We start from the raw sequence: 26,115 nt of genomic DNA on the forward strand, positions 1-26,115 counted from the left end.
TGACTTTGTGAGGGCTGGGCTGCTATAAGGAAGATTCTTATTCTGGGGAAGAGGAAGATGGATGTTATCTCTGGGAAAAGGGGGTTTTGTGCCTAGTCTATGCAGTGGTTTCCAAATAAAGGGATTCCTTCCTTCTGGGGGAAATCTGTGCTGAGGTGCTGGAACACAACAACCCTTGGGCAGTGTCAGTGTAGGTGACCCTTCCATCCCAGCCAGCCCCAGAGGTTTTGGAAGAACAGTGGGTGCAGTGGGGGGAGATGAGATCTATGGGTGATGAAAGGGTAAACTACTGGTCAGTACAGTGGGGAATGTTTCTGTGGTGGGCCTTGTTCAGTTCTTGTTATTTCCTCTTTCTCTGTCTCTGTCTTTCTCTCCTCTTCCTTTTATCTCTCCCTTGCTTTGGCCACTGGTCCCTGATGCAGCTGTTCCATCATATGGGCCATACGGTAGGTGCAGCATGCTTTGTGTGTTTGTCTCAGTCAGTTTTTAGCTGGGATACTGTTCTCTCCTGATTCCCAGCCTGCCTACAACCTGCCCTGCCCCTTGTTCCCCTTTCCTTGCAAGTCTGTGACTCCAGTGCCTCACACAGCTGCTTTAGGGTTGTCTGGATTACAAGTAGTAAAAGAGCTGTGTGGGCATTAATGCATAGCTTTAGAGCATTTGTGTCAGAGCTCTGGGAATCTCTCTCCAAAGAGTTGTGTGGCTCTCAAAGGAGCTGCTCTCACCCCAGCCTCCCTTCACTTTTATGATTGCCACAGATGATCAGCATACTTTGGTTCTCTAGGGGGCTCATCCCCAGAACTGAGCAGAAGCTCATCCCCAGAAGCCCACACTGGAAATGGAACCTAGAGGCCATGAGACATGGCAGCTCCTAGGAGACACCACTTCCCTCTGTGCTTAGCACTGGGGTGGTACATTCTCCATCTGCTGCTTTCTTCATGGTATCACCATGACACATGGGGTAGTTCTGCCTCTAGTACTGCCTGTTTCCCTCCTTTCCTTACTTTGTGCTGCTTTTTACTCATATGATCTCTTTCCCATGGGCATTTTGATACCACCTTGCAGTCTTAATTTCCAGTGAGTGGAATGGCAAATGCCATTTCTCCTATATTTTAGAATTTACTTAGTTTTTGTCTTCTGAAAGTGTTTAGAGGAGCACCTGACTGTATTCATTGCACACCTAGGCCAGCACCAATAGTGTGTAGTGGAGGATGTCTCTGTGGGTGTATCCGTTCTCATGATATGTCCCCCATTTGGTGCTGTGGTGGATTCACTTGGCTCACAGTGTCTGGGTTTAGAAGCACCACTGGTAAAACTGAACACTATTTGTGTGGCATTTCCTCAGCAGTTGCTTAAGGAAGTCTGTAACCCACCTTGTGCAGGATCTAGGACTGCATGTTCCCTGTTCGCCTTACCTTGCTGTTAAGGGCTGTGGGGCAGGCAGCAGTGTTCTTTACTTGTCCCTTCCTGCCTTACCCAAACAGGTCGCTGTGCTCCCATGAAGAGCATCTCCAGCAGCCTCAAGGAGACCATGAATCCCCATGACATTGTCCAAGATGCGATCCACAACTTCTCTCCAGCCTACCAGCAGTACACGCAGCAGTCGACGCTGGAGCACGGGCCGCCCTGGCGCAACGGCAGCCACGTGATCTCGCGCTCCCACAGCTGCTCCGGGGCCCGTGACAACGAGAAGACCCTCTTGCTGAGCTCTGATGATGAATTCTAGGAGGGGAAACTGCCAGCACAGGCTGTCGTGTTCCTTCTTTTTTTTTTGTTTTTTTAATAATTTATTAATGCAGAAATACACAAGTCATATCACTTCCTAGAGAGTAAAGATTGCAGAAGTGAGCACTTCCCATTAGCTTTTGTGGGTACGGACACAATGAGCAATGTGGAGGTGGCAGAATGGCCAGGACTCCATGCTCGAGCCCATTCCTTATGGCAGCAATCAAACTGAATTGATTCAAGCAAAGCTCCAGGGTTTGGGGCTCTGGCTTCCCACACCTGCCCAGCTTGGTGTGGAGTGTGACTGACTGGAGCCTAGAGTTGTAGCCAAAAATGTTCTTGATTTTTTTCTAACAGGACAACCTGACTGCTTTCTATTTCTTTTCCTGAATGGTTTATTTAGGCACAGTTTTCTCTCCAGCTCCCTGGTACTAACATCTCTGTGATCCTTGGGAAATAGGATGGGGATGCAGCCATAAGCATTCCTGAGGACCACACCAGAGACTGGTCTTTCTAAATAGCCATTGCCCTGAGTGCTAAGTAAGGAACATCTGTCCCTACCCTCCTGAGCACCTGGTTGTGGGTCCTGGAGTCATTGAGGGAGCGAAGAAAGGGGAAAAGGACAGAGCTGTGTGTTCCTGGGCTCCCTGCATCTCAAGTTGCTATAAAAGCTTGTTGAAGCTCAGTGGGGACAGAATTATATTTTCACAAGGGTGGAGTTTTTTAATCACCAGGTGTCCAAGCTTCCCATCTCCCTGGCGTTCCTGTGGCAGGAAGCCTCCCTGGAGCATCTTTCTCCTGCTAACAAGACTGAGGACTGGCTATGGTAGATGGTGAAAGTTTGTAGAGCTCTGGCCCCTTCACCCCTCTTTGGGAAGGGAAGATATGTAAACACAAAATCAGTCTTTCTTCTTGTTTCCTGTCCCCCATCATCACATCTGCCCCTGTAAGAGGTAGGTGCCAGAGCAGGTCCTGGTCTCTCACAGGTAGCTCTTCCCATGCTCATCATCACTGACTTCCTCTGAGCTACAGGAGTTTTACCCTTAGGCTGGAATATTCAGGAAGGAACGTTGCACACTCCTTTGTTTTTTATCTCTGTAGCTATTCTGGGGCAGACTGGAGCAGACTTGAAACCTGACATGACCTGGCTGGTCAAATTTGTCTCTTTTATTTTCTCAGGCAGCAATTGCTGCTGCTGCTGCTGCACATTTCACAGGCTCTGCTGTACCTGCAGTGCTATAAAGGGTGGAACCAGCGTCCATGAAAGTGGGAGAAGCATCCCCTTGCTTCTGTTGGGTTTTGGATGAACCCATGAGTACTTAGTGGAGCCAAAACAAAAGTGATCCCTCTGTAGATCTATCCAGGGACCATGAAATGCCTCTTGCTTGCTTAAAATTTTCTAGGAGAAAAGTAGGCAGCACACTCAAGTGCTACAGCTCAGATGCTCCTACCTGCAAGCAGGAAACAAAATTGAGAGACTGGAGCAAGCTGCTGTGTTCAGCTGTAGTTTCTCTGTTCCTCTCCTGCTTTATGCCTCCCCTGTCAAGAGCAGACCTGGGTGATTCTGGATTGCTCCTTGCTGTCCTGCCAGGAGAACTGGAGTCTGGTTTGCCACCTGGAGTTTACCTTTCCATTTGTTTCTTGATCCATTTGCTTGTTCATTGAGTGTCTCAGAAGCAACAGTGAGTGAAGAGCACCTCATTTATTCAGCACCTCTGCCCAAGTTGGGCAAAAAGGCTTGAAGAGAGGCAGGTTTGCTCTCTGCTGTGAGCATTAGATAGGGAAAAGCTTAAGGATAGTGCCTCCTCCTGTACTGATGTTTCTGGGAGATAGCGAAGCAGGTGAGAGCAGCAGTACTGTTGAGGGAGCTGGAGGGAGGGTCAGTGGATCCAGCAGCTTCTCTCTGCTGGATTTCCCCATTCACACACATCCTGCAATGCCATGCTGTTGGTTATTAATTTTCCTAAGTTTGTGACTGCTTCATTAGACATGCAAACACATTCTGCCAGGCTTTGTGTGGGCTTGGTGTAAAATTTCCTCATGCATAAGCTGCTGGAAAGCAGGGCTGAAGGTTGAACAGACTTTGCTTCTGTTTTCTATGGTTTTGATTAATATTCCTTTAATGTGAGATACTGATGTTACTCTCTCTCACTTAGGAAAGTGGGACATGAGACATGATCCCATACTCCCCTTTTTTTGCATTTGCAGGCCTTGATGTCCCAGTATCACTTGGTGACTGCCCCCAATCTTTGTTGCATTTGGGTGGCTGGAATCTGTGTGATTGCCCCATTGAGCATGGAGGTGGTCCAGGCTTAGAGAAACATGTCTTAGAACTTATTTTGAAATGTCTCCTGCATACATACATATATATATATGTGTATGTGTGTGTGTATATATATATATGCACTGTGCAGAGGTTCTGGATATTCTTAAAGCATCCTGTGTGTAATGGTTTCAAGTATAATTCTTTTGAACCAGCTGCCTTCAGAGGAGCCTGGTGAGCTAGTACTCACCAGCCCTACTTTATAATTTTATAAATATATATATATGTTTTTTAACACCACACAAAATCATCCATCACTGAGCTTCCTGCTCTTCCTTGTGTCCGGCAAGTGCCAGAGCAAGCACTGGCTCTGAAGCCACTTTGTGTTGGAGGAACAAATATGAGATCCAGAGCTTGAGACCAAAAAGGCCAAGGCATCCATGGTCTTGTTGGTCTGCTCAAGGTAGCCCAGGACCCAGGAAATGTGCCAGTTCCAGGAGCAGACCCTTGGAGCTGCTCTCCCTCACCTGCTTCCGCTCTCCTTCCTTCCTTCCTTTTTTGTTTACTATGTAACATACCCATGGGATTTGTTTATTATTTTTCCATATAGAGTAGTTCTTTGTATATAAATGACTGAAAAAAAAAGTATGATAAATAAGACAGAGTCACCTAGTTTTGTACCTATTGTGTTTAACTGATGTGAGCTCAGCGACAAGCCGCTCTCTATTTTGGTCTTTGTGACGTTATACTCCGCAGAAATGAGCAAATATGATGACAAATAAAAATATAGAGATAATATAGATTGTACTTAAGCTGCCTCTGTGTGGTGCTGTCTGGGTGACTTCTCTGAGTGTTTCCTCCTTGCGTGGACTGAGGCTTGGTGGTCAGAATCTCTTGTGCTCTTCTCAGAAGGGAAGCTCCAGGTGTAGGAGCTGATAGAGAAGCACCCTGGGCTGAGACAGCACTGCTGGCCAAGGCAGGAGTAAAACCCATGAGTCAAAAACCTGGAGTAGAGATGAATCCTTGCTTAGGTGCTCACTGAAACGCTGATGGGAGGGAGGAGGCCCCAGCAACCAACGGCTTTGGGATTTTCTTCCATGAGCAGCGTTTGGGGCTGGGGCCATTTGCAGTGGCGGAGGGAATGGGAATGTCAAACCTCCAAACCATCCTGAGTGCTGCAGCCTGCTGGGACCTGGCCCAGCTGGGAATGTGGAACATGCTCACCACTTCCAGCTCAGTTCTGAGGAAGGGTGGCTTTTCCACACTGGGAGGAGGTCTGACTTCATCTCCTGCTAAGGTGCCTTCCACACTTCTTCCCCATCTCCTGCCCATGAGTGGACAGCTCACTGCTTTTTTCCTTGCTGTTCCCAGGGAAGGTGATAAGGTCACTCAACAGACAAGTTTTTGGGCACAGATGCCCTGCACCTGGTCCAAGGACAGCCTGAAGGGAATTTTTGTAGTGAAAAGCATTATCTTCCCAGGAAAAGCTGATTCAGCACAGCTGCACTGCTCCTGAAAGCGAGTGCTTTGTGGGGTGGTATTCAGCATTACACGTGCTTTTTTAGCCCTTTTCTCTCGGAGCCTATAAATCTCATTTTGTCCTAAAAAGCCATGAGCTATCCCCCATCCCATCTTTTTTGGGCACATTCTTGAGCATGTCCTGCAGCAAAACCCGAGGGAGACAGAAAACCTGGTTTCAGACATGGCTCTGTCCCAAGTTCAAGAATGACCAAACACACTCCCACTGTGGAAAAAAAAAAAAAGAACTTGCTTTATTTGTAAAGTCTACAAAATACAGAGGAGTCAGGTAAGACACATACTGTAAGTCAGAAAATAAATAAGTTTTTTTTTGCTCTATATAAGTATAAGATAAAATGTGATTTGCATATATAAAATATAAAGTACGTCTCTGTACCAACATCCTGGCTGTGCCGAGAGGCGGAATGGCAAAGAGGACGTGAAAATAACTTATGTTCGTGCAATAAATAAACCCAAGAGGAGTCGGGGTGGGGGATGCCAACCACAGTGGCCCATCCAGGAGTGGCAGGCACCTCTAGAGGGAAGAATGGAGGCTGCAGCCGAGGGCGGCTGGCGTGGCAAAACCCGGGCAGGGGCAGAACGGAGGGGCGGGGGAATCATTACAGCAGCAGATCCCGGGACGGACCTGCCTCCTGCTCCCTCCCCTGTGCTGCCTGCATTTAGCCAACCCAGCTCTTCTCCAGCCTTTCAGCCTGCTCAAGAGCCGGTTGTCCCACACCGGTGTCCAAGCTGGAGGAAAACCAAAGGGAGGAGCCTATCTGCCTGCCAGGCAGCTCCAAGGAGCAGGGATGATCTCTGCCCCTACTTCCCACCTCCTGCACCTCCACCCCTCTCTCTGCCTCCACATCTCTGACTCTAAAGGCCGGGAGCACCTTTCCGTGGGCTTTGTAGGTGGTGGGGCACCAGGGAGGGCTTGGTGGGGCCATACAAGCTGGCCTGTGCTGAGCAAAACAGTGTTTATCTCTGCTCCAGCTGCCTCTGCTTCCTTCCTGCCGGTGCTGCTGCACTTCAGACACCCGGCCAGGCTGAGTGTCCCATCAGCAGGAAGGGGCGTGAAGGATGTGCATGACAGAGAAAGATCAAACAGCACCACTGCTTCTCCCTTAGTGGACAGCAGCCTGGGCTGACCCACTCACGTCTCCCAGCTCCCCCCTGCCCAATCACTGTCACCTCTGGGGTTCCCCAGCACCACAAGCTGCCACAGTGCTTTCCCATTCCATTCACCCTTACCAGGCACTAACATGCAGCCACTTCCTCTCCCCCTCTGACCTGCTCACCTTCCCTTGCCATCTGCATCCCCAGAGATTTCAGACATGCTGCCACCTCCCCTCCTGCTCCAGCTGTGGTCCAGGTTGTCTGCCCAATGCCAACACCCTTCTCTCATGCCTTCTTCCCCTACACTGCAAAACCTCTCTCTCCTTTTTTCCCTCTCGGGCACATGCTCCTGGGACTGCCTGGCCCACATATAGCTCTCCCATGCCCTTTCACAAAAAAGAGGCACCTGGCATTTTCCTACCAGCTTGGAGCTGTGGGATGCTTCCCCACTGTGTGGGTTCACTCTCTCCTGTCTGCACACCCAAGAGGGGAGGGGGCTATGGGGGCCACCAGTGAGGTCCTGTCCTCCATCCAAGCACCCACATAGCAGCAGCCCTCCCTGCCTGGGGGAGCTGGAGGTCAAGGAATGGGAGAAAGGGGATTTTGGGCACAGGTCCTGACAGGGAGGAGGTTGGGGAAGGGCTGGGAGGCAATTCACGGGGAAGGCACCCCGGGGCAGACCGTGTCCAGCCGGGGGACGGAGGCCAGCACTAGGAGTAGGCGGCCTGGTTGCTGCCGGACTTGACGATGGTGATGACGCTGGCCGTCGCCACCTTGGCGGGGGGCCCGTGAGTGGCCACGGTGCGGGCGAAGCCCTGCAGGGCCTCGTACTTGCCACGGAGGGTGTCGAGCTCCAGGCGCATGGCAGCGTTCTCCCGGGCCAGCTTGTCCACCTCCCACTCCAGCTCCATCTTCTGCTTCTGCAGCTCTTCCTTCTGGCAGACGCGCTTCACTCGGCAGCTGGCAGCGTAACCCCGGTTCTTCAGCGTCCGGCGGCGCTGCTTCAGCCTCGCCACCTCCTCCTTGGAGAGGCCCCGCAGGTGGTGGTTGAGCTCCCGCACCGACAGCCCCATCAGCTCCTCATCCGACAGCAGCGGAGTGTTCTCCCCCAGCTCCCGCTTCACCTGCCACAGAGAGAGAGAGGGGTGCTTGCCTGGGACCCCCAAAACCAGCCCCCGACTGCCAAGCCCCCGTTCTCACTGGTGCTCACCTTCAAAGCCTTGCTGGAGAGCCCGTCTGCTGCCATCCTTTCCTCGCTCCGGCCCTGCTGAGCAGCCAGGAGAAAAGCCGGTTACTGCCAGCCCCGTGTCCCTCACCTCAGCAGAGAGGACACCGGCCCTGCTGGTCCCCTGCCCACTGCCCACATCCCCCCCACCCCGGGCCGCATGACTCATCCCACTCCTCTTGAAAAGTACATAGTAATAATATTAATAGCAATGATGACTGCAAGCAATAATCATAATGGGGCAGGGATGGACCTCCCGCCCTCCTTCATCCCATCACGAGAGGCTTGGGATGCTGCTCTGCCCAGGGGACCCAAAATGCCCCAGCCGCCGGCTGGGAAGCCAAGCCTTCCCCGCGGGGAGGAAACACAGGCGAGATCCGCCCGGGGCTGGAGGGAAAGTAAAAGCAGCAGCCCCACCGAGTGACACCGTGGCGGAGCCTCCGAGCCGGGACCCGCGGGGAGGAGCCGCCCCACCGGCCGGCGAGAGCACCGCGGGTCCCGGCGCCGGGCTCGCGTGTCCCGGGGCTCCGGGGGCGGCCGAGGGGTCGCGGGCACGAAGCGCAGGCGGGTGGAGCGGCCGCCCCGTGATTCAGCAGCGCAGGGGTGAAAGTCACGGAAGCCGTGCCCGCCCCTCGCCGACCGCCCGGCCCGGGGCTCGGAGGGCTCGGAGGGGGCCGGGACACCGGAGTGCAGCCCAGCAGCCTCTGCCCACCTCGGGGAACGCCGGCCTCGCCAGGAGAGCCCTCGGAGGGACGAGGGGGGCCGGGACGGGGCCGAGAGCGCCCCGAGAGGAGCGAGGGGCTGGAGGGGGGCGGCGGGAAAGGTGGAGCCGGGCCGGCTGGAAGCTGATGCAATCCGGGCCGGGGCTCCGCCGCCGGAGCCGGAGGAGCGGCGGCGGCTCCCTCCAGGGCGGTGGCCGGGAATTGGAAAGCAAGACCCGACGGCGCCGAGCGCGGCTGGCCGGCCGCCCCCCTCGTCCCGTTCCCCCAGCCCTCGTCCCGTTCCCCCAGCCCTAGTCCCGATCCCGATCCCCGCCTTCGGCGGCGGCAGAGAGGCCTCCCGCCGGTGCCGGACCCCGCCGCCCCCCGCTCCCCGCGGCCCCGAGGGGCGAGGCCGAGGCGGGAGCGGAGGGGCCGCCGGCCGGGGCTCACCTGGCGGCTGCGCTGCTCCCGCGGGGCCGCTGCCGGCTCGGGGCGTCGGCGGCGCCTCCACCCTCGCTCCCGCGATTACTCACCCGCGGATTCTTTTCATTCATAAAAACACAGTCATGCGGTGACGTCACCCTCGCCACGCCCCCCCCGCCGCCGCCGCCGCGCGGGGCGGCCGCTGCCCTTAAAGCGCCCGCTGCCCTCAAAGCGCCCCGCGGTGCCCGCACGCTCCGCGCGCTGCCGGCGCGCACCGCACGCCGCGCTGTGAACGCGGCCGCGCTCCAGCAGCGCTGGCCGGAGCTCGGATTCGGGGGTGGCGCACCTCCGGTGACCGGCCCCGCCGGGAGCAGAACGCCCCACCGGAATGGGCCGCTACCGCTTTAAGGAGGGCGGCCCCGCCCGTCGCCCCGCCCCCCGCAAAGATGGCGCCTTCCGCCCTCCTCCCCGGCCGGCGGCGGGTGCGGCTTTAGTCCCGCCCCATGGCCCCGCCCCGGAAGCGGCGCCGCTGATTGGCCCGTGCCGGGGGCGGGGCGGGGCGCGGGGGCCGCTGGGGGCCCGTGGTGCTTTGCCCGGCGCCGTCCCCTCAGCCAGCCCGGCCCGTGCCCGGCCCGTTCCCGGGCCCCGTGCCACCCCCGTGCCACCCCCGTGCGGGGAAGGGCCCGCGGCCGCCCTTCCCTCGGGAGAAGCCCCTGGGGCTCCGGGAAGATGCAGTTTTTTGGGCGGCTGCTGGACACCTTCAGCAGCGTCTCGCAGATATTCGCGAACCCGTACCGCGTGCGGGAGGTGGCGGCCGCCGAGTACGCCGGGCACAGCTGCGTGCGGGAGGAGGGCAGGGTGGCCCTCTACCACAACAGCCTCTCTCGCTCCTGGGACTGCGTGCTGGTGAACCCGCAGAGCCCGCAGGTCGCGTTCCGGTGAGTGACTGACCTTCGGCCGTCCCTGCTGGCACGGCAGACCAGAGACCCCGAGCTGCGGGTGGCCGCGCGTGGGGTGGGGTGGGGTGGTGTGCTGGAGCAGGCGGCTGGGAGGGCTGGGAGGCCCGCGCGTGTGCTGCTGGAGGAGCTGCCGCAGAACAGCTCGTGGAATCGGGAGGAGATCCGAACATCGCGACTGCAGGCAGGTGATACAGGTCAGGGCATCCCTAGGTCCGCATGCGTTTCTGCTCGTTCCTTTTGGTGGTTCAGCATCCAGAGGATGCTTCTGAGCAAAACCTAGCATTGTTTGGGAAGAGGGATGCTCTCTCCCAGTGAAGTAGTCTCCCTGCTTCCCTTGGAACAAGGGTGACACTAGTTGAAGAAGAAGAGGAAAGCTCCCAGCGCTGCCGTTTGGAAAAGAGCTGTTTTCCTCAGATACGCGGGATTGGGGCCATCCCTTCGAGCAGGATAACCCTGTGCCTGCCTTTCCTCCAGGCTCTTCCAGCTGGACAGCGAAGCGGACGCCCTGCTGTGCTTTGAGCAATATGCCCGGCAGCTGCGCCCTTTCTACGAGAGCTCGGGCCAGCCCCTGTCCCTGGAGGAGCTGCAGCAGCTCAGCGACTGCATCCGCAGCTACCCCGGCTGGTCCCCGGCACACCTGGCCGTGGAGTTCGGCCGCCGCGAGAGCTTCCGGCACAACCACGTCCTGAGGCAAGGAGCGGGCTGGCTCCCGGGGGTCTGTGCTCTCAAGGAGCTGGGGAGGGCTGGGCTGTATTTCAGTATCCCTGCTTTGCTGTGGAAGCTGGTTGGTGGGTTTCAGCCTGCTGCTGCAGAGCCTGCAGCTCCGGTGTTTGAAGTGAAGGATTGAGGTGTCCTGCTGGAGATGCTGGTTAGGATATTGCAACCCTTGTGGAGCAGATTTTTGGAGTAGGTTTTTGCTCACTCTCTAAGCACTGAGAGCACAGGTATGGTAGGACTGTCTGGAAAGAGACCAGTTTTGACCACAAGAACTTGTTGTTTTTTCATGGGGAAGTGTTGCTGTGATTTAACCCCAGCCAGCAGGCAAGCCCCACGCAGCCATTCCTTATTCTCCCACCAGAGCGAGTGGGGAGAGAATTGAAAGGGCAAAAGATAGAAAACCTGGGTTGAGATAAAGAAAGGGAAAGCAAAAGCCATGTACACAAGCAAAGTGAAACAAGGAATTGAATCACTGCTTCCCATAGGCAAGCAGGTGTTCAGCCACCTCCAGGGCCCCATCATACATCATGGTGACTTGGGAGGACAAACACCATCACTCCAAATGTCCCCCACCTTCCTCCTTCTTCCCACACTTTATATACTAAGCATGGTGTCATATGGTCTGGAAAATCCCTTTGGTCAGTTGGGGTCACTTGTTCCAGCTGTGTTTCCTCCCAGCCCCGCCTGCACCTCCAGTTTCGTTACCAGTGGATCAGTATGAAAAGCAGAAAAGGTCTTGGTTCTGTGTAAACCCTGCTTAGCAATAACAAAAACATCTCTGTATTATCAATTTGTGTTTAGCACAAATCCAAAACACAGCCCACACCAGCCTCTGTGAAGAAAGTTAACTCTGCCCGAGCCAAAACCAGCACAGGTTTACTGGTGATAGGGCAGGCTGGTGAGGAGTTAGGGGACTGGAGGGCAGACAGCAGCACCATCGCCAGGCTGCTGACTAACCTGTCTCTGCCTTCCTTTGGGCAGAGGGAGCTGATCCCATACGGAGGGCAGGAAAGGGAGCAGCGTGTCAGGGAGAGAGTCCAGGACAGGCCTGCTTGATGTCCCTTCCCTGTGCTTCTTCCCTGGCAAGAGGCTGGGCTTTCCCGAACCTCACGGTTCCCAGCAGACGGGACAGCTGTGGAGTGTACCTCTGTGTCCCTCCCGGAGCAGCTGCAGCCCTCCTCGTGCCGTGGCCATTCCCGGTGTGACACCGAGTCCTGTCTTGCAGCTGTGTGAACAGCACGGCCAGCGAGGACGGCTGCACCCCGCTGCACCTGGCGTGCCGCAAGGGGGACATGGAGTGCCTGCTGGAGCTGCTGGAGTGCCACGCGCGCGTCGACATCACCGACAGCAGCGGGGAGACTGCGTTCCACTACGCTGTGCGGGGAAACAACCCCCAGATCATTGAGGTGGGAGCGGCTTTGCTCGGGGAGAAAGTGGGGCTAGAACGGGTCTTCCCTGTGCTGTGGTAGAGAGGACAAAACAGCTGCAGACAGGGGAAGAGAAAGTCAGGTCCCTCTGTTGAGTTATTGCTTGAGCCTGGTTTCAGCCCCTTATGTCCCCTTTAGTGGTGCTGTTTCCCATATTCAGAGTGCAGATTCCACCCAGCACTCAAACAAGGACGTTAAGCAAGTTTCCTCAGAAAGAATCCTTCACTGCTATTTGCATCAGGCCTTCATCCTGCTCTTCCTCTGGTCTGTGGCTGTTTCCTCTCTCCTGTGAGCAGGGTGTTTGGTTTTGGGCAGAGTGCTCCTGTAGGGAAGCGTGTACTGAGGCTGCCATGGGGGATCGTGGGCTGCCCACAGACTGAAGGACAGTTTGGAGCTGCCCTGGGCTCTCCTGGGCTGCAGGACCTGCTCTTTGAGCTGAGTGGCCTCGCACGGGGGACAGTGATCGGAGCCTCGAGGCAGAGGCAGTCTGAAGTTGTAGGTGTTGATTGCTGAGAAGTGCTGGGCAGAGTGACGGGGTTTGTAAGGTGTGGGTGGCCTTACACATGGTTCCTAAGGTCAGTCAGCTCCCCAAGACTTGGTGTGAGCCTGAGACCGAGTCTTCCCCACAGCTGCAAGCCCCACGTTTGCCCAATACCTGTTGTGACAGCTCTCTGTCTGCCTATCAGTCTGTGTTGGAGTTTCCTAATGCATGATGAGATAGGATGAGGATCAGGGCTTGCCATGCTTTGGAGTGAGCAGTTAGGAACCTTGTATTAAAAAGATATCCTCTTCTTTATTTCTCTGGTGGCATCAACTTGGCTTGTTTGATCTGTCTCATGTTTGCTTGTTTTCTGTATTGATTCCTTGCTAAATCAAAGAAACAGAATTCCCACTTCGGAATTCCCACTTCAGTGCTCTTCCATGTTTGTCTGTCTATTTATTTCCTGTCTCCTCCTTCCAGCTCCTGGGCAGAGCCCCAACCAGTGGCTTGGACCACGTGAGCCATGAGGGGCTGACAGCTCTGCACCTCGCGTGCCAGCTGGGCAAGGAGGACATGGTGCGCTCCCTGCTCAAGTGCCGCGCCAGCTGCAGCGTCGTGGGCACGCTGGGCTACCCCATCCACACAGCACTCAAGTTCTCCCACAAGGGGTAGGTGGTGTCCCCTGCAGCCTGGGGACTTGTCGACTTGCTCAGCATTGGCCTGGGCTGGGCTCAGTAGGATAGGTCTCGTGTGTAGTCATTGGGAAAAAAAAACAGGGAAGTGCTGGTGTGGGAAAGAAAGAAATGCTTTCAGAATAAAACCTTTTTGTCCTGGAATTAATACCTTATTCAGTATCAGACATCCAGAGAAAGATTAAAAAATACATGTTTGTGAAATGCTTTTTCTCAGAAGGAGCTGTAGGAATATGGTTGGCTGATGCTTAGACAGTATTAATTGCTGTACCTCTGAGTGCTCTGATCCTAATAAGCTTTCATTTCAAAGCTTAGTTTTTCTTATCTCCCGTAGGCCAGAGATACTCTTGACTCTTAATAACACACTCTGGAACGGAATCAAAAGAAGCACAATATTTATTCCTTATTTTCTTTGGAGAAATTCAATTCCATTTGTATATGCTTTTTAATACTTAATACTCAAAGAGTGTCCAAGCTTTCCAGGCAGGGCTTTCAAGGCAGCACTAGCTGCTGGTAGCTGATTTTTAAGCATTTTGAAAAGTACTTCCTGACATTAGACACACATTCACGAGCCCAGAATGGGCATGGGTCACTGAGGTTGCACTGGGGCTCCATCTCTTTACAGGGTTTTTTTGGCAGTGGTGGAAAAGCTAACCAAATTTCTTAAGTCTACCTACCCTGTTTTCTAGGTACCAGATATTGGTCTCTTCTGAACAGGTGTGGTTTTTCACTGATAGGGAAGTACACAGATTCTTAATTTCAGCAAGTATTTATTATAGTTCTATCCCCTTGTTTCCATGGGAAGAGAGGAGAAGAATTTTGCTTCTCAGGTTTGGAGCGTTTCCAGAAATGCCATATTCCTCAATTGGAGAAGCACCCAGATTGTAATTGGAGAGATTCTCCTGCTCCCAACACCACTTGGCTTGTATGCTTCCTGTTGTGCCCACACTTTCTGTGAAGAGCAAAACAAAAGTGCAGCTGAGGAGCTCGCAGATGTTGCAGAGATGCTGCTGCAGGGTTTCCTTGTTTTCCTCTGGGCAGAAGGCAGGTGGTGATGTGAGTGAAGGTCTTGAGTCAAGACAGCAGCCACCCATCCTGCCATCTCACTGTGTTTCCCAGGTGTGCCCAGGCCATTCTCGAGGCAGATGCCAGCCAGGTTTGCTCCAGGGACCCACGCTATGATGCCACCCCACTGCACTGGGCAAAGAAGGCAGAGGTAAATAGAGCCAATCCATGGGGAGGGCCTGTGCTGCTAGCCAGCACCCAGTTCATTCCTTCTGTCTGAGTGCATATGCAGAGCCCGGGGAGTGTCAGAGCCCTGTGCCAGTTGGTGCTGTTTGCCACAGGGAATAGAGCAGTGGAGCCTTGCAGTGGAATAAACTGGTGGGCTCATCCCTAGTATTTCATCCATGGCTGTGAAGCTGCCAGCTTGTCCCTTTTCCCTTTTGTTGAAGAAATTGCAGCACTGTCCCTGAAGCATAGTTGCCCCTGGAGGGAGCTCTCTTCTCATTACCTGCCAGTTTCCTGGGAGCAAACAGATCCATGCCTTAGAAACTGCAAGGGAAGTGTGAGGTAGGCACAGAGTGGTGGTGCATGGAGGAAAGTCCATCTCCTGCCAGAGCTGGGCAGGATGGTGATATGCCATGCTGGAGCACCTGAATGATGCTTGTTGCAGGCAGAGGTCATTGCTGCAGAAGGGCTCTTTCCCTCCTGCAATATCCTGTTCCTCTCACAAATGTCCTGTGGCGTTTCAGAGCAGACTTGAATTTGCTTGGCTTATAAAGAGAAGGTCAGAATGCAAAATTTTTCCTTTCAGTCTGCAAGGATCCTGGCCTGAGTAGAAACTGTTTGTTTTTTTTTCATTGATCTCAGCCATTCATTATAGTTGTATATCAGTCCCAAAGGATCCAGAAGCTCCAGCCAGATTGTGCAGCCACCAACTAGTTCTGTGGTAAAAGACAGAGAAACCCCAGTGCATGGAACAAAATTCAGCTGGCATCTGCCAGCCAACTGTATCCAGGCTGAGACTCCCTCCTGTTCCCCTGCTTGGTTTGCCGTGAGGTGGTTTGAGTGCCCAGCTGGTTGTCCTCACTCTGCTGTCTCTTCCTGCCCTGTGTCTCGTTGCCTGGTGGCAGATGGCGCGGCTGCTGCTGGAGTACGGCTCGGAGGTGAACGCGAGCAGCCGCACAGCCGACATGGCCCTGCACATCGCGGTGCAGCGGGGCCGCCTGGACTGCGCCATGGTGCTGCTGACGCACGGCGCCCGCACCAACGCCCGCGGCCGCGACGGCAACACGCCGCTGCACCTCGCCATGAAGGTGAGCTCCTGCAGAGCCTGCCGCAAGGAGGGATGGTTTTCTGGAAGGGTTGAGATAGCGACAGAGTCCTTTGAAATTCTGGGTGTTTCATGTGGTGTTCCCTTGGGGGTGCTTTGGCTAATGAGAAGGGAAGGGATGAGAAATCATCTAGCAGCTCTTGACCGAGCTTTCTGTTATGCCCTAGCATGACCACCTGGATATGATCAAAGCAATCATTGTCTTCGGAGGAGATGTTGAGATCCCCAATGATTTTGGGGAGACACCAGGGCTGTTGGCAGCCAGGAGCAGCAAAGGTGAGGGAGCATGTCAGCAGCCTTACAGGGTGAGCCCAGCATCCTGTCTCCCCTTGGTGGCCAAAACCATGTCTTGGGGAGAGGTGAAAACACGCTGTGTGTGGGTGATGCTTCTCCAACATGCTTTCCCAGCTTCTAGTTGCTCACATAGTAAGCACCTATTTTGCTAGCAGCGCATGCTTTGTATTAATAGCCCTTGATGAATTTCTCTTCTGTGGCACAGAGATGCAAGAGGAAAAGCTGGCATGCACTCCCCCCTTTCAGGCCACCATGTCAGGCACTGCTGAACTGCCCGGGCACAGGCAGACATGAGCAGGTTTTCAGGGCCAAAGAAGTGTGTGGCACACACCCAGTGGATATTCCTGCTGTGCACAAATCCTGCTGCCTTGCATTTGGGGAGAAACACCTGGGACGTGTTTTGCCCTTCCCCAGGTCACCCCAGAGGCTTTGTGAGGGTCAGGCCTGCTGTGAATTAGGCAGAGCACGTTCCCCTGTGGTGTGCACATGCACTGGTTCTGTTTCTGATGTGTAACTCCCCCTCCGTCACCGAAGGTGCGAACCGGAAAGTGCTCTTAGACCTGCTGCAAACTGTAGGCACCGAACGCTGCCACCCACCACCCAACCCTGACTCCCCAAGCCTGGCACCATCTGCTGCCTCCTTCCTGGAAGGCCAACCTTCCTCGCGGAGCAACCTCAACAGCTTAGGTAAAGCCTTCCCTGGCCCTGCCTCGCTCTTCTCCCTTCTTGCTTCACAGTGCTGTCTCAGACCTCTTCTTCAGATGGGCTGTGCTCTGGGAACTGTCAAAGCTCTCACTCCCTGGTGGTTCTGTGGTGACTGTCCTCATTCACCTGTTGCAGATCCTATCTCTTTTCTCTACTTTTCCTCTGTGTGTATTCTGAACTCTTGTACTCAAAACATTTGTTTTATAGACCTGACACAATGTAGCTCTGTAAAAAGAAAGGCTGATTCCCTCACATGTCTGGAAGAGGGGGCACTTAGCCTGCAGGTACTTTGTCCGCTGGGTCAGGGAAGGGAAGGTGCTTGCTGGTCTGCCTTGAGGACCTCCCAGTGCTGTGCTGGGCACAAGGGGATTTAGAAGTGTCACTTACTCAGATCCTGGAGGCCAGCAGCTGGGAGAGGGAAAGAGGGAAGCCTGAGGATAAGCAACCTGATCATAGGGTTTGTTATGCATAGGGAAAGCATGGTATGGGACATATGATTGTATTGAATCTTGTGGTCTATGCTGCCCAGAATAAGCACATAGCCCACCACACAGAATAGACCTTTCTGCCTTCAGGGAGCTCCAGAGCTCAGGAGGAGGCAACAAGAGGGGTTGTAGACTAGGCAGCAAAGGAGTTGACTTGGAGGGTCATGAGAAGAGCATGCAAGTGGCTAACATCTGCTTGTGGACCACCTCCATCTCAGGTTGGAGGTTTTCTTTGCAAAGGCTCTCCTGTGGGGCCAGAGGACAATCCTGGAATGTGTCTGTGTCTCTACAAATCTCAGTGGCTGTTGACACCAGGACTTCCTTCTCACCACAGCCCAGTGAAAGCAACCCATACCCAATTCCAGCTCTGATGCAGTGACAGAGCAAAACCCTTTTTTATCGTGGACTCTGCCCTTGTAGAAACTCCTCACCACAATTTATTGTCATCCACAGCCACTTTCTGGCCTGGGTGCTGGCAGGAGTATGTAACTTCTCTCCCCCGTTCTTTCTTCTTTTGGTTTCACAGGCTGGCTTCTCACCTAGCTTGGATTGGTGCCCTGCACCCAGGGTGGCCTGGGTGAACGTCACCTGAGGGGTAATGACAAGTCACCCTGTCCCCACAGCTCTCCTGCCTAGGTTACTTTGAGGAGTAGATTTAGGTTTTATCTTAACAGCTTGCAGTAAACTGCATAGTGGGCACGCTGCTGGGCTCTGCCTTCTCTCATCCACTGTGCACATCATCTGCTTCTCCAAACCCTGTCTTTTCCAGTGCATCTACAGCTGCCTGCTCTAAAGGGTGGTGTTGCTGTCCTTTGGTGTGGATTTAAATTTGGGGGGTACCTGTTGGCTGTGGTTAAGATGGCTGGTGTCTCCTGCAGGGACCTTTATTCGATGGGGAAGGGAGTTGGATATTCTCTCTTTGTGTATGGTGGAAATCATTTACCACATTGGTGATCTCTAATTTATTTTTTCCCATTTGCGTGTTCATGGCCCTCTAGGGTACAAGGACCTTCTCTATATTTCCACAACGCTCGGACAGTTGTTGAAGGCACCAGATGTTGTGGACATGCCCAGTGAGGCTAGAAGAAAGTAAGTGAGGAACAGCTTCTGTCCAGGCTCCTGTGCAGCTTGGAGGTGAAATCTGTGTGTGAATTCTCCCCTCCCACACCCATGGGAATGGCATTTTCAGAACTGACATTATTCCATGTCCATCAACATTGCAGTTTTTCCAGTATCTTTTGCGAAATCTCTTGTTTCCATAAATGACCCCTGTCTGGAGCTGCAGTGGAGCCTGAGCTCAGGAGGTGAAACCCTGCTTTGTCCCTCCCCTGTGCTACTGGGCACTAGCATTGTTTTGCCTTTGTGATTTCCCCATCTCTGCACACTGCCCTGATGTTCACTCAGCTCCTCTGCACTGTCTTGGCAGTGCCTGCAGCTCTTCTTGTGGGGAGTGGAGGAGGAGTTGGCACTGAAGTGCTGCTGGCAGGATTTAGCTCTGTCTGCTTTTTTTCTTTATGACACAATACCCATTACTGTGTAGTAAGGGACTTGGGTGTGTTTTTGGCTGGTGACTCTTTCTGGTGTAAAGGTTAGAGGTGGCTATGCAAGAGCAAAGGATGTTGCACCAACTTTGACAAGGCTTATTGGATGTGTCTTATTTGCACCTGAGAAGGCACTGCTGGATTGATTTATTCACCAGTTACACTGTCTGCAGCAATCTACTTGCTAGCATAGCTTCCCGTCCCCAGGGCCATGTTCCCACAGAGTGTTCTGTGATTCATAGTCTGTCCCACAGCTCCCAGTCATCTGTGTCTGTCTCTCTGCAGTCAGGACCGGCTCCTGTGCTTGGATGGAGGGGGTATCCGTGGCCTTGTGCTCATCCAGCTCCTCCTGGCTATTGAAAAGGCCGCAGGCCGTCCCATTCGTGAGATTTTTGACTGGATTGCGGGGACCAGCACTGGAGGGATCTTGGCCTTGGCTATTGTACATGGTGAGGACATACTGGATCCCTTCTCACTGTGGTCTGAGTGTTCCTCCTGGGGGAGCAGATGTATGGTGGGAGCTGCCTCTCTGAGTCCTGACAGATCTTTTCGGAAGGGATGTTCCTTGATGAAGGAAAGCCTCGACCTGGCTTTGTGCTTGCTTCTCATGTCAGCTGGCTTTGAGCAGATTTCTGGGTTTTGGGGAGTGCGTGGTGGCAGAGTTCAATGTTCTGTATTTCCTGTGCTCTCCACAGAGGCCTTAGAGCAAGGTGATTGGTAACAGGAAGCTACTCTGTGCTTGCTTTTCCTCTGTAATCCTTCCAAATCGTGCTGCTGAGAACCAAGCAGATGACAGGCAGCTTGGGAAGGGGATTGGATTGGGAGTGATGCCTCCCATCTCCCACTTGTCCTGAGAAATCCTTGCTCTGATGTGCTGTTTGTTCTGCCTGCCTTTCTCCCCCTGCCTGCTCCTGCCAACACTGTTGCCCATCTCAGGGAAGTCCATGGACTACATGCGCTGCCTGTACTTCCGCATGAAGGACATGGTGTTCCGGGGCTCTCGGCCCTACGAGTCAGAGCCCCTGGATGAGTTCTTGAAGAAGGAATTTGGGGAAAACACCAAAATGACAGATGTCCGAAAACCCAAGTAAGTCCTGCCTTGGCCTGTGCTGGTTGGTGCTGTCTCACACGTGCTCTACGCCTGTGTCAGCAGAGATGCTCAGCCTTAGAGCAGATCTGGAGGGGTGTGATGTGCAGACTGTTGAAACCATAAGTATTCTTTTTTTCATTTTACTCTTATCATGTCTGCTTCTCCAGGGTTATGGTGACAGGGACACTGTGTGACCGACAGCCAGCTGAGCTCCACCTTTTCCGGAATTACCCTGTACCAGAGACAAAACGCTCCACTGAATACAAGACAAGTGCATCTTTCCAGCCACTCACTCAGCCAGAAGGTAAATGATGGTACACACAATCCACCTGGCTGGTTGGGGAGGTTTCATCCCTCAGAGACAGATTTCATGCTCTTCCTCCCTGAAAATCAGCAGTGGCTCATCCCTGGTCTTGGCTTGTAGTTAGGTCCTAGTGATGGTTCCCATTTCTCCTCTCTCCTCCTCCCTTGGCTTCTCTTGTACCGGGAACAGGGCCTGGCTAGTGAGGTTCATGAGGAAAGGAGTCTGCTGGAGGAGTCCTGCATACAGTCAGCATCTTTCCCCGGGCTTCCACAGAAAAACATGGAGAAGCCATGTAACTGAAGTGTGCAGCCTGGTCTGGCACACATAAGTGGTTCACTATCAAAATAGCAGCAAGAAAATGGATAGAGAGTGAATGTTACCCAGGATATGTAGGAAGTGCTGATAACATCTTTTAAAGCCCCACAGAGTCATCCTGTGCATCCAAGCAGAAGCCCTGCTGTTGGTAGAAAGAGGCACAACCGTGTAGGGCAGGGTTTCCTGGGACTGCAAGCCATCCTGATTTGTGTTGGTGGAGCTGGGCAGCTTTTTGTGCGCAGCAGAGTTGCTGTAAGAGACCTTTTGCTCTCTGTGCCTTGCAGAGCAGCTCGTGTGGCGCGCTGCCCGCTGCAGCGGTGCAGCTCCCACTTATTTCCGGCCCATTGGCCGTTTCCTGGATGGAGGGCTGCTGGCCAACAACCCCACCCTCGATGCCATGGCAGAGATCCACGAGTACAACAAGACACTGATCAAAAAGGTGAGGGAAATCCTAGCCTTGACTGGTAACTGAAGGGATTTGGCCCCACTGAGCCTCTCTTGAAGAAGAAATGGGTGTGAGAGTGGATGCATCTTAGTGGATAAACAAATTAGCAGTGCAGCACCCTAAAAGGGAGTGTACAGAGGGGGATGTGTGTTGGGAATAGTGGCTGGGAGGTGAGATACCACTTCTAACAAGGATGTGAGATGGGGAAGGCATTCTCATCAGCCTCTCCTTGCTTCTTTGAACCAGAATGATTGAGTTGATGGTTGTATGTGGCCCTAGACATGGCTCTGCAGGGGCTTTTGCTGCCCAAAAATAAATGGAGAAGACAAGGGTAAGGTAGTCTGCAAGGCTGAAGAGTGAATGCCTTCTGTAGTGTGGCAAGTTCTTCAAAAAGTTAAATAACCGGTGGCAGCTATTGCTCTCTGTAGCTGAAAGGGGAGATGTGTTGCCAGAATAACTGATGAGTTGGACTGCTTCATGGTCCTCTGGTCCTAGGACTCATCTCCAGGGTGGTCCCCTGGGTTTGGGTGTGGTCAGGGAAGAAGGGACAGAGCAGTGCAACTGTTGAAGTCCTGTGGGTTACAGCTGTCTCACCAGGCCATACTTAGGGGGAGGATGGGGGAAGAAAAGGCTGCTGAGCCTTCTGCCTTGGCTTTCAGAGCTTCCCCGGGAAGCTGCTGTGAAAGACATGCTTCACTTTCATTGCTGGTCATTGCAAACAGGTCTTTTGTTTGTCCTCAGGGTCGGAAGCAGGAAGTGAGAAAATTGGGGTTGGTGGTTTCCCTGGGAACGGGGAAGCCTCCGCAGGTCCCAGTGAGCTCTGTGGATGTTTTCCGCCCCTCAAACCCTTGGGAATTGGCCAAGACCGTCTTCGGGGCCAGGGAGCTTGGCAAGATGGTGGTGGATTGTGTGAGTACTGGGAGGAGGGGATGGCAAAAGACCCCGGGGGTTGCTTGCAGGGAGGGAGAAAAGGTTTCTGGTTTCCAGCTTCCCCCTTTTAGAAGTAAATTCTATTTCCTTGGAACTGCTCTGACCATGGATGTGGTGGGTAACTTGAGAATCGCAGCAGCACTGCAGGCCTGAAGGCCTGTCTTGATTCTTTGGGGTTTTGAGTGCTCCAAAGGGACACTCATCCTCAGGGGGTATTCTTGCAGCTGAAAGGAGCTAAGGACAGGATGGTGGTCAGTGACTCTTAGGAACATTTGCAGGTGTGAGTTTGTGAAACTCGGTATCTTTCCAGGAAGCATTGTTTATCATCTGAGCAGCCTGGGGGGAAAAAAAAATCAATCATGCCTCAGAAAACAGCGATTCATTTTTCTTTAGAAAAGTTTTGTTTTTCTCTCTGAGGAAATTAGTAAATACTGGAGAAGTGAGAGAGTCATTAATTAAAAACAATAGTTGAGAGCTGTGGTTAGGAGTGTGTGGTTGGCATATGCACTTGTGTGCTTGTGGAAGATGATCATTACATGTTGTTCATGAAAACACTAAATTGGTGAAAGCCAGAAAGATCAGAACTGAAGTTCTGACTATGATTTTAATGCTGTTGCTTTGGCTCCTTTTTAGCTTCCTGAAGTGAGAAAATGCCCAGAGTCCTTTTGCTTCTGTCTTTTATCTCAGGGCTCCCAGGGAAGCTGTCCCAGGATAGCCCAGTAGGCCTGAAGTAATCACTGCTGTACAGGGCTTGGACAGAATGGATAGAGATGAAATCCCAAGGAGGCTGTCATTCTGATCATCCTGGGAGTTTCCATGAGGCAATCCACTCTGTGCTGTGATGTCTGAAGGGTCTGTAGGGTGCAATTCTTGAGTCCCAAGGATCAGGAGCGCTGTCCAAGAATAAAGAAAAAGAAAAGCCACCCAGCTCTTGGTGGCGAGCAGCGCCATCCAGGATGCCCTTGCTCCTGGTTTTTATTTTCCCTCTGGAGCTTGTGCAGTTGGACTTGGTGCCAGGGAAGCCTGTGGCAGGCAGGGGACGAGCAGGCAGGCTGTAACTGCGGGGCTGTTTCTCCTGCAGTGCACTGACGCAGATGGCCCAGCTGTGGATCGTGCCAGGGCCTGGTGTGAGATGACAGACGTCCCCTATTTCCGGTAGGAGCTTCCTTTCCACACACCTATTTTTATTCCTCTGGCTTCAGCCCTGGCTGTGGCGTGCGTCATCCCAAATGGCATCCCCTGCCCAGACCTGCCCCCTGCGCATGCCTCAGGGACAGGCTGGAGCGTGCCCTGGCCCTCCACAGCAGCCGAGGCACCCAGCACGCCTGCTCTGGGCTGCTGAAGGGAGCTTTGGGAGGTGTTGTCCTGTACAGCCCTTTGGGATGTGCATCCTGTCCCGTTCCACCCTGCACAGCCTGTTTCACACTTGTCCCTCACTGTGGCTCAGCCTGGAGTGTGGCCGGGCCTTGAAGGAGGGGGAAGGTCTCTGCTCTGCAAGCTGACAGACCCAGAGCCAGTGAGCGCGGTGGAGCCCCTTGGTGGGAGTGTCCTGCTTGGCAGGCTCATGACCCTCCGTGTCTGTCCCACTGGTGACAAACTCTCTGCCCGGGTCCCTCCGTGTCTGTCCCGGCTGGTGACGCTCTCTGCCGGGTCCCCTCCGTGTCTGTCCCACTGGTGACGCTCTCTGCCGGGTCCCCTCCATGTCTGTCCCACTGGTGACAAACTCTCTGCCCGGGTCCCTCCGTGTCTGTCCCACTGGTGACGCTCTCTGCCGGGTCCCCTCCGTGTCTGTCCCACTGGTGACGCTCTCTGCCGGGTCCCCTCTGTGTCTGTCCCACTGGTGACGCTCTCTGCCGGGTCCCCTCTGTGTCTGTCCCACTGGTGACGCTCTCTGCCTGCAGGCTCAGCCCGCAGCTGCACACGGAGGTGATGCTGGACGAGGTGAACGACGCCGTGCTGGTGAACGCTCTCTGGGACACCCAGCTCTACATCTACCAGCAGCGGGAGCAGCTGGAGCAGCTGGTGCAGCATCTCTGCCCCTGACTGAGCTGCAGGCTCCCGCTCTGCATTCTGAAGGCAAGGAGCAGCAGACACTGAAATCGCTCAGATTTGCTCTTGAGCCAAGGTGTCGAGGTGGGGGACAGACATGTAATAATTGAGAGGAATTAATATTGAATAGACAACAGTGCACATACACATGTATTCCCAGACACAGAATGTATGACGTGTATGATAGCTGTGAAATGCTGACAGTTATCTTTGTGCTGTAACCCCATCTCTGCTGCTGTGCTTGGTTTTGCTGCCCTGCTCTCTGACCCAGAATTCAGAGCCCTCACCAACTTATCTTGAGCTGTAGCAGCTGGAATGTCTCCTGTCTGTGCAGTACCTCCACTGACAAAGCACGTGCACCTTCCTATGTCACAGAATGGCCTAGGCCTGGTAAAGCTTCAGGGATTGCTTGGCCTACTGGGCCCAAGGTATTTCAGAGTGTATAGTATGGGGAAAACAGATTATTTTTTTCTCCACACCCCCAGTTTGAAGGGGAGCAGAAATGCTGCAACTTTTTGCAGTAGATGCAACGCAGAAAGTTGCAACTGGCCTTGGAGAAGGGCAAGCCTTTCCTGAGACAGTTGTCTTCTGCAACAACTTCTCCTTTTCCCTCTGAGATGGGCTGGCAACACTGCCTGGAGAGGGAGCAGCCTCCCCCAGCCAGGACTGTTGTGCCACTGATTTGCTGCATTACACTTTGCTCGGGAGCTGAGATGTGAAAGTGTGTCTTTACAGCAAGCTCAGTGGAAGGGATATGAGCCTTGGCTTTGTAGAGGTATAATTTCTCTTTATTCTTAACACGAAACTGAAATGCTCTGAGATCAGTTCCCACCAAAGAAGCCAACCCTGTGACAATTTGGATTTACTTTGTTACACTTTGCTCGGGGGCTGAGACGTGAAAGATGTGTGTCTTTACAGCAGCTCAGTGGAAGGGATAAGAGCCTTGGCTTTGTAGAGATATCATTTCTCTTTATTCTTAACATGAAACTGAAATGGTCTGAGATTGGTTCCCACCAAAGAAGCCAACCCTGTGACAATTTGGATTTACTTTTTTATTACGACTGGAAGTTCTACTGTGATTGCTACACCAGTTGTTGTTTCTGCAGTAATTTTTGCATATTTATAAATAATTTATGTATCTATTTGGAGGTGTTTTGAGGAGTAACCAGAAAAACTGAATTTTTAATGTTTTCTTTTGAGTGAATGGACTGCTGCTGCTTGTTTCTTGTGAGAAACTGACATGTCCTAAAATAAAGAGGGATTTGCATTTGGTTCCAATGTCATTCAGTCCATGGTGGTCTTGTCTTCTATCCTAGGAGTTCAGAAGGGGTTCTAGGCTTGCAGACTGAATTTCTCACAGGTAGAAAATCAGAGAAAGGGTTCCCTGAGACACAGGATTTAAACCCTCTGTATGGGCTGTAGAGGTGAATGAGCTGTCCCTGAGCCAGCCCTGGGAGCACATGGGGTATGAGTGGCTGGTTACCCCACAGCAGCTGCAGCCAGAGTGGAAAGGCTTTGGACCGACTGCAATATGAGGATCCTCTTGGAGCTGTCCAGGCCTAAAAAAATAGAACACTAGGTTTTGCTTGATCCATCTCTTCCCAGGCATGTACCCAGAAGAAATCACAATGGCAGTGCTGCTCCCGGCTCACCAGAGGTGAAACCTGGGAGAGGGTTCAGACATAAACCTGTTCCTGCTGTTGAGAGAGTTTCACTGAGGGTGGGAGGGAGGCTAAGAGCCAGAGGGCTGAAGCCTGGGGTGGGGGAATAGGGGCACGGGAGGCCTGAAATTCGTGTAGAGCTTTCCTTGTGTTCCCCCCTGCCTGCTGCTCTTTGCTGCCAGGGCTCTCCTGGCTTGTGAGGTGCCCATGTGAGAGAGCCCTGGGGACGCCTCGTTGCTCAGCACAGAGGCTGAGTGAGCCTGGTGGGAGCCGTGGCAGTGCTGGGGACAGGGAGCCATGAGGCAGTGTGGGGACAGAGCCGTGAGGCAGTGTGGGGACAGAGCCGTGAGGCAGTGTGGGGACAGAGCCGTGAGGCAGTGTGGGGACAGCGAGCCGTGAGGCAGTGCTGGGGACAGAGCCGTGAGGCAGTGTGGGGACAGAGCCATGTGGCAGTGTGGGGACAGGGCCATGAGGCAGTGTGGGGACAGAGCTGAGGCAGTGTGGGGACAGCGAGCCGTGAGGCAGTGCTGGGGACAGAGCCGTGAGGCAGTGCTGGGGACAGAGAGCCATGTGGCAGTGTGGGGACAGAGCCGTGAGGCAGTGCTGGGGACAGAGCCATGTGGCAGTGTGGGGACAGAGCCGTGAGGCAGTGCTGGGGACAGAGCCGTGAGGCGGTGTGGGGACAGAGCCGTGAGGCGGTGGCTCGGGCAGGTG

At 53.6% G+C, this 26,115-nt stretch overlaps 3 protein-coding genes across 7 annotated transcripts in view; 2 read left to right on the forward strand and 1 right to left on the reverse strand.

Annotated features, from left to right (window-relative positions):
* Window positions 1–4,795, forward strand: part of TMEM184B (transmembrane protein 184B) — a 28,077-nt gene extending 23,282 nt beyond the window's left edge. For 2 of the 3 annotated variants that reach the window (XM_039725412.1, XM_039725414.1), the window contains 2 exons: window positions 423–446; window positions 1,485–4,795. In XM_039725412.1, coding sequence (XP_039581346.1) covers window positions 423–446; window positions 1,485–1,726 — 266 coding nt within the window. In that variant the 3' untranslated portion in view covers window positions 1,727–4,795. The remainder of the gene's footprint in view (window positions 1–422; window positions 447–1,484) is intronic. The other variant, XM_039725413.1, reaches the window with a different exon arrangement.
* A 945-nt stretch (window positions 4,796–5,740) lies between these two features.
* MAFF (MAF bZIP transcription factor F) lies at window positions 5,741–9,102 on the reverse strand. 2 transcript variants are annotated; one of them, XM_039725415.1, is made up of 3 exons: window positions 8,999–9,102; window positions 7,833–7,886; window positions 5,741–7,746 (listed from the first exon to the last, which is right to left on the reverse strand). In XM_039725415.1, the coding sequence occupies exons 2-3, from the start codon at window positions 7,866–7,868 to the stop codon at window positions 7,333–7,335; spliced, it is 450 nt and encodes a 149-aa protein (XP_039581349.1). In that variant the 5' UTR covers window positions 7,869–7,886; window positions 8,999–9,102; the 3' UTR covers window positions 5,741–7,332. The 2 variants fall into 2 exon arrangements, with proteins under 2 accessions (XP_039581349.1, XP_039581350.1); XM_039725416.1 differs by having other exon boundaries at window positions 7,833–7,889; window positions 8,999–9,099.
* Window positions 9,103–9,565: 463 nt separating this feature from the next.
* Window positions 9,566–24,603, forward strand: PLA2G6 (phospholipase A2 group VI). Of its 2 annotated transcripts, XM_039725410.1 has the most exons (16): window positions 9,566–9,909; window positions 10,405–10,620; window positions 11,873–12,053; window positions 13,036–13,223; window positions 14,367–14,463; window positions 15,383–15,565; window positions 15,750–15,858; window positions 16,411–16,563; window positions 18,065–18,155; window positions 18,893–19,056; window positions 19,544–19,694; window positions 19,865–20,001; window positions 20,601–20,755; window positions 21,503–21,670; window positions 22,773–22,846; window positions 23,593–24,603. In XM_039725410.1, exons 1-16 carry the CDS (start codon window positions 9,701–9,703, stop codon window positions 23,732–23,734), a joined length of 2,418 nt encoding a protein of 805 aa, XP_039581344.1. In that variant the 5' UTR covers window positions 9,566–9,700; the 3' UTR covers window positions 23,735–24,603. The 2 variants fall into 2 exon arrangements, with proteins under 2 accessions (XP_039581344.1, XP_039581345.1); XM_039725411.1 differs by lacking the exon at window positions 16,411–16,563 and having other exon boundaries at window positions 9,567–9,909.
* The last annotated feature ends 1,512 nt before the right edge of the window (window positions 24,604–26,115 follow it).

This window comes from Passer montanus, unplaced genomic scaffold, assembly GCF_014805655.1.
Source record: "Passer montanus isolate IOZ18808 unplaced genomic scaffold, ASM1480565v1 scaffold55, whole genome shotgun sequence".
NCBI lineage: Eukaryota > Metazoa > Chordata > Aves > Passeriformes > Passeridae > Passer > Passer montanus.

What these genes read in the sequence shown, in the direction of transcription:
- PLA2G6 (XM_039725410.1), top strand. Translation starts at nt 9,701, where the DNA reads ATGCAGTTTTTTGGGCGGCTGCTGGACACCTTCAGCAGCGTCTCGCAG. An exon ending in CCCAGTGAGGCTAGAAGAAA is followed by an intron (nt 18,156 to 18,892) that starts GTAAGTGAGGAA and finishes GTCTCTCTGCAG; the next exon opens with TCAGGACCGGCTCCTGTGCT. An exon ending in GCCACTCACTCAGCCAGAAG is followed by an intron (nt 20,002 to 20,600) that starts GTAAATGATGGT and finishes TGTGCCTTGCAG; the next exon opens with AGCAGCTCGTGTGGCGCGCT.
- MAFF (XM_039725415.1), bottom strand. Translation starts at nt 7,868, where the DNA reads ATGGCAGCAGACGGGCTCTCCAGCAAGGCTTTGAAG. An exon ending in TCTCCAGCAAGGCTTTGAAG is followed by an intron (nt 7,747 to 7,832) that starts GTGAGCACCAGT and finishes TCTCTGTGGCAG; the next exon opens with GTGAAGCGGGAGCTGGGGGA.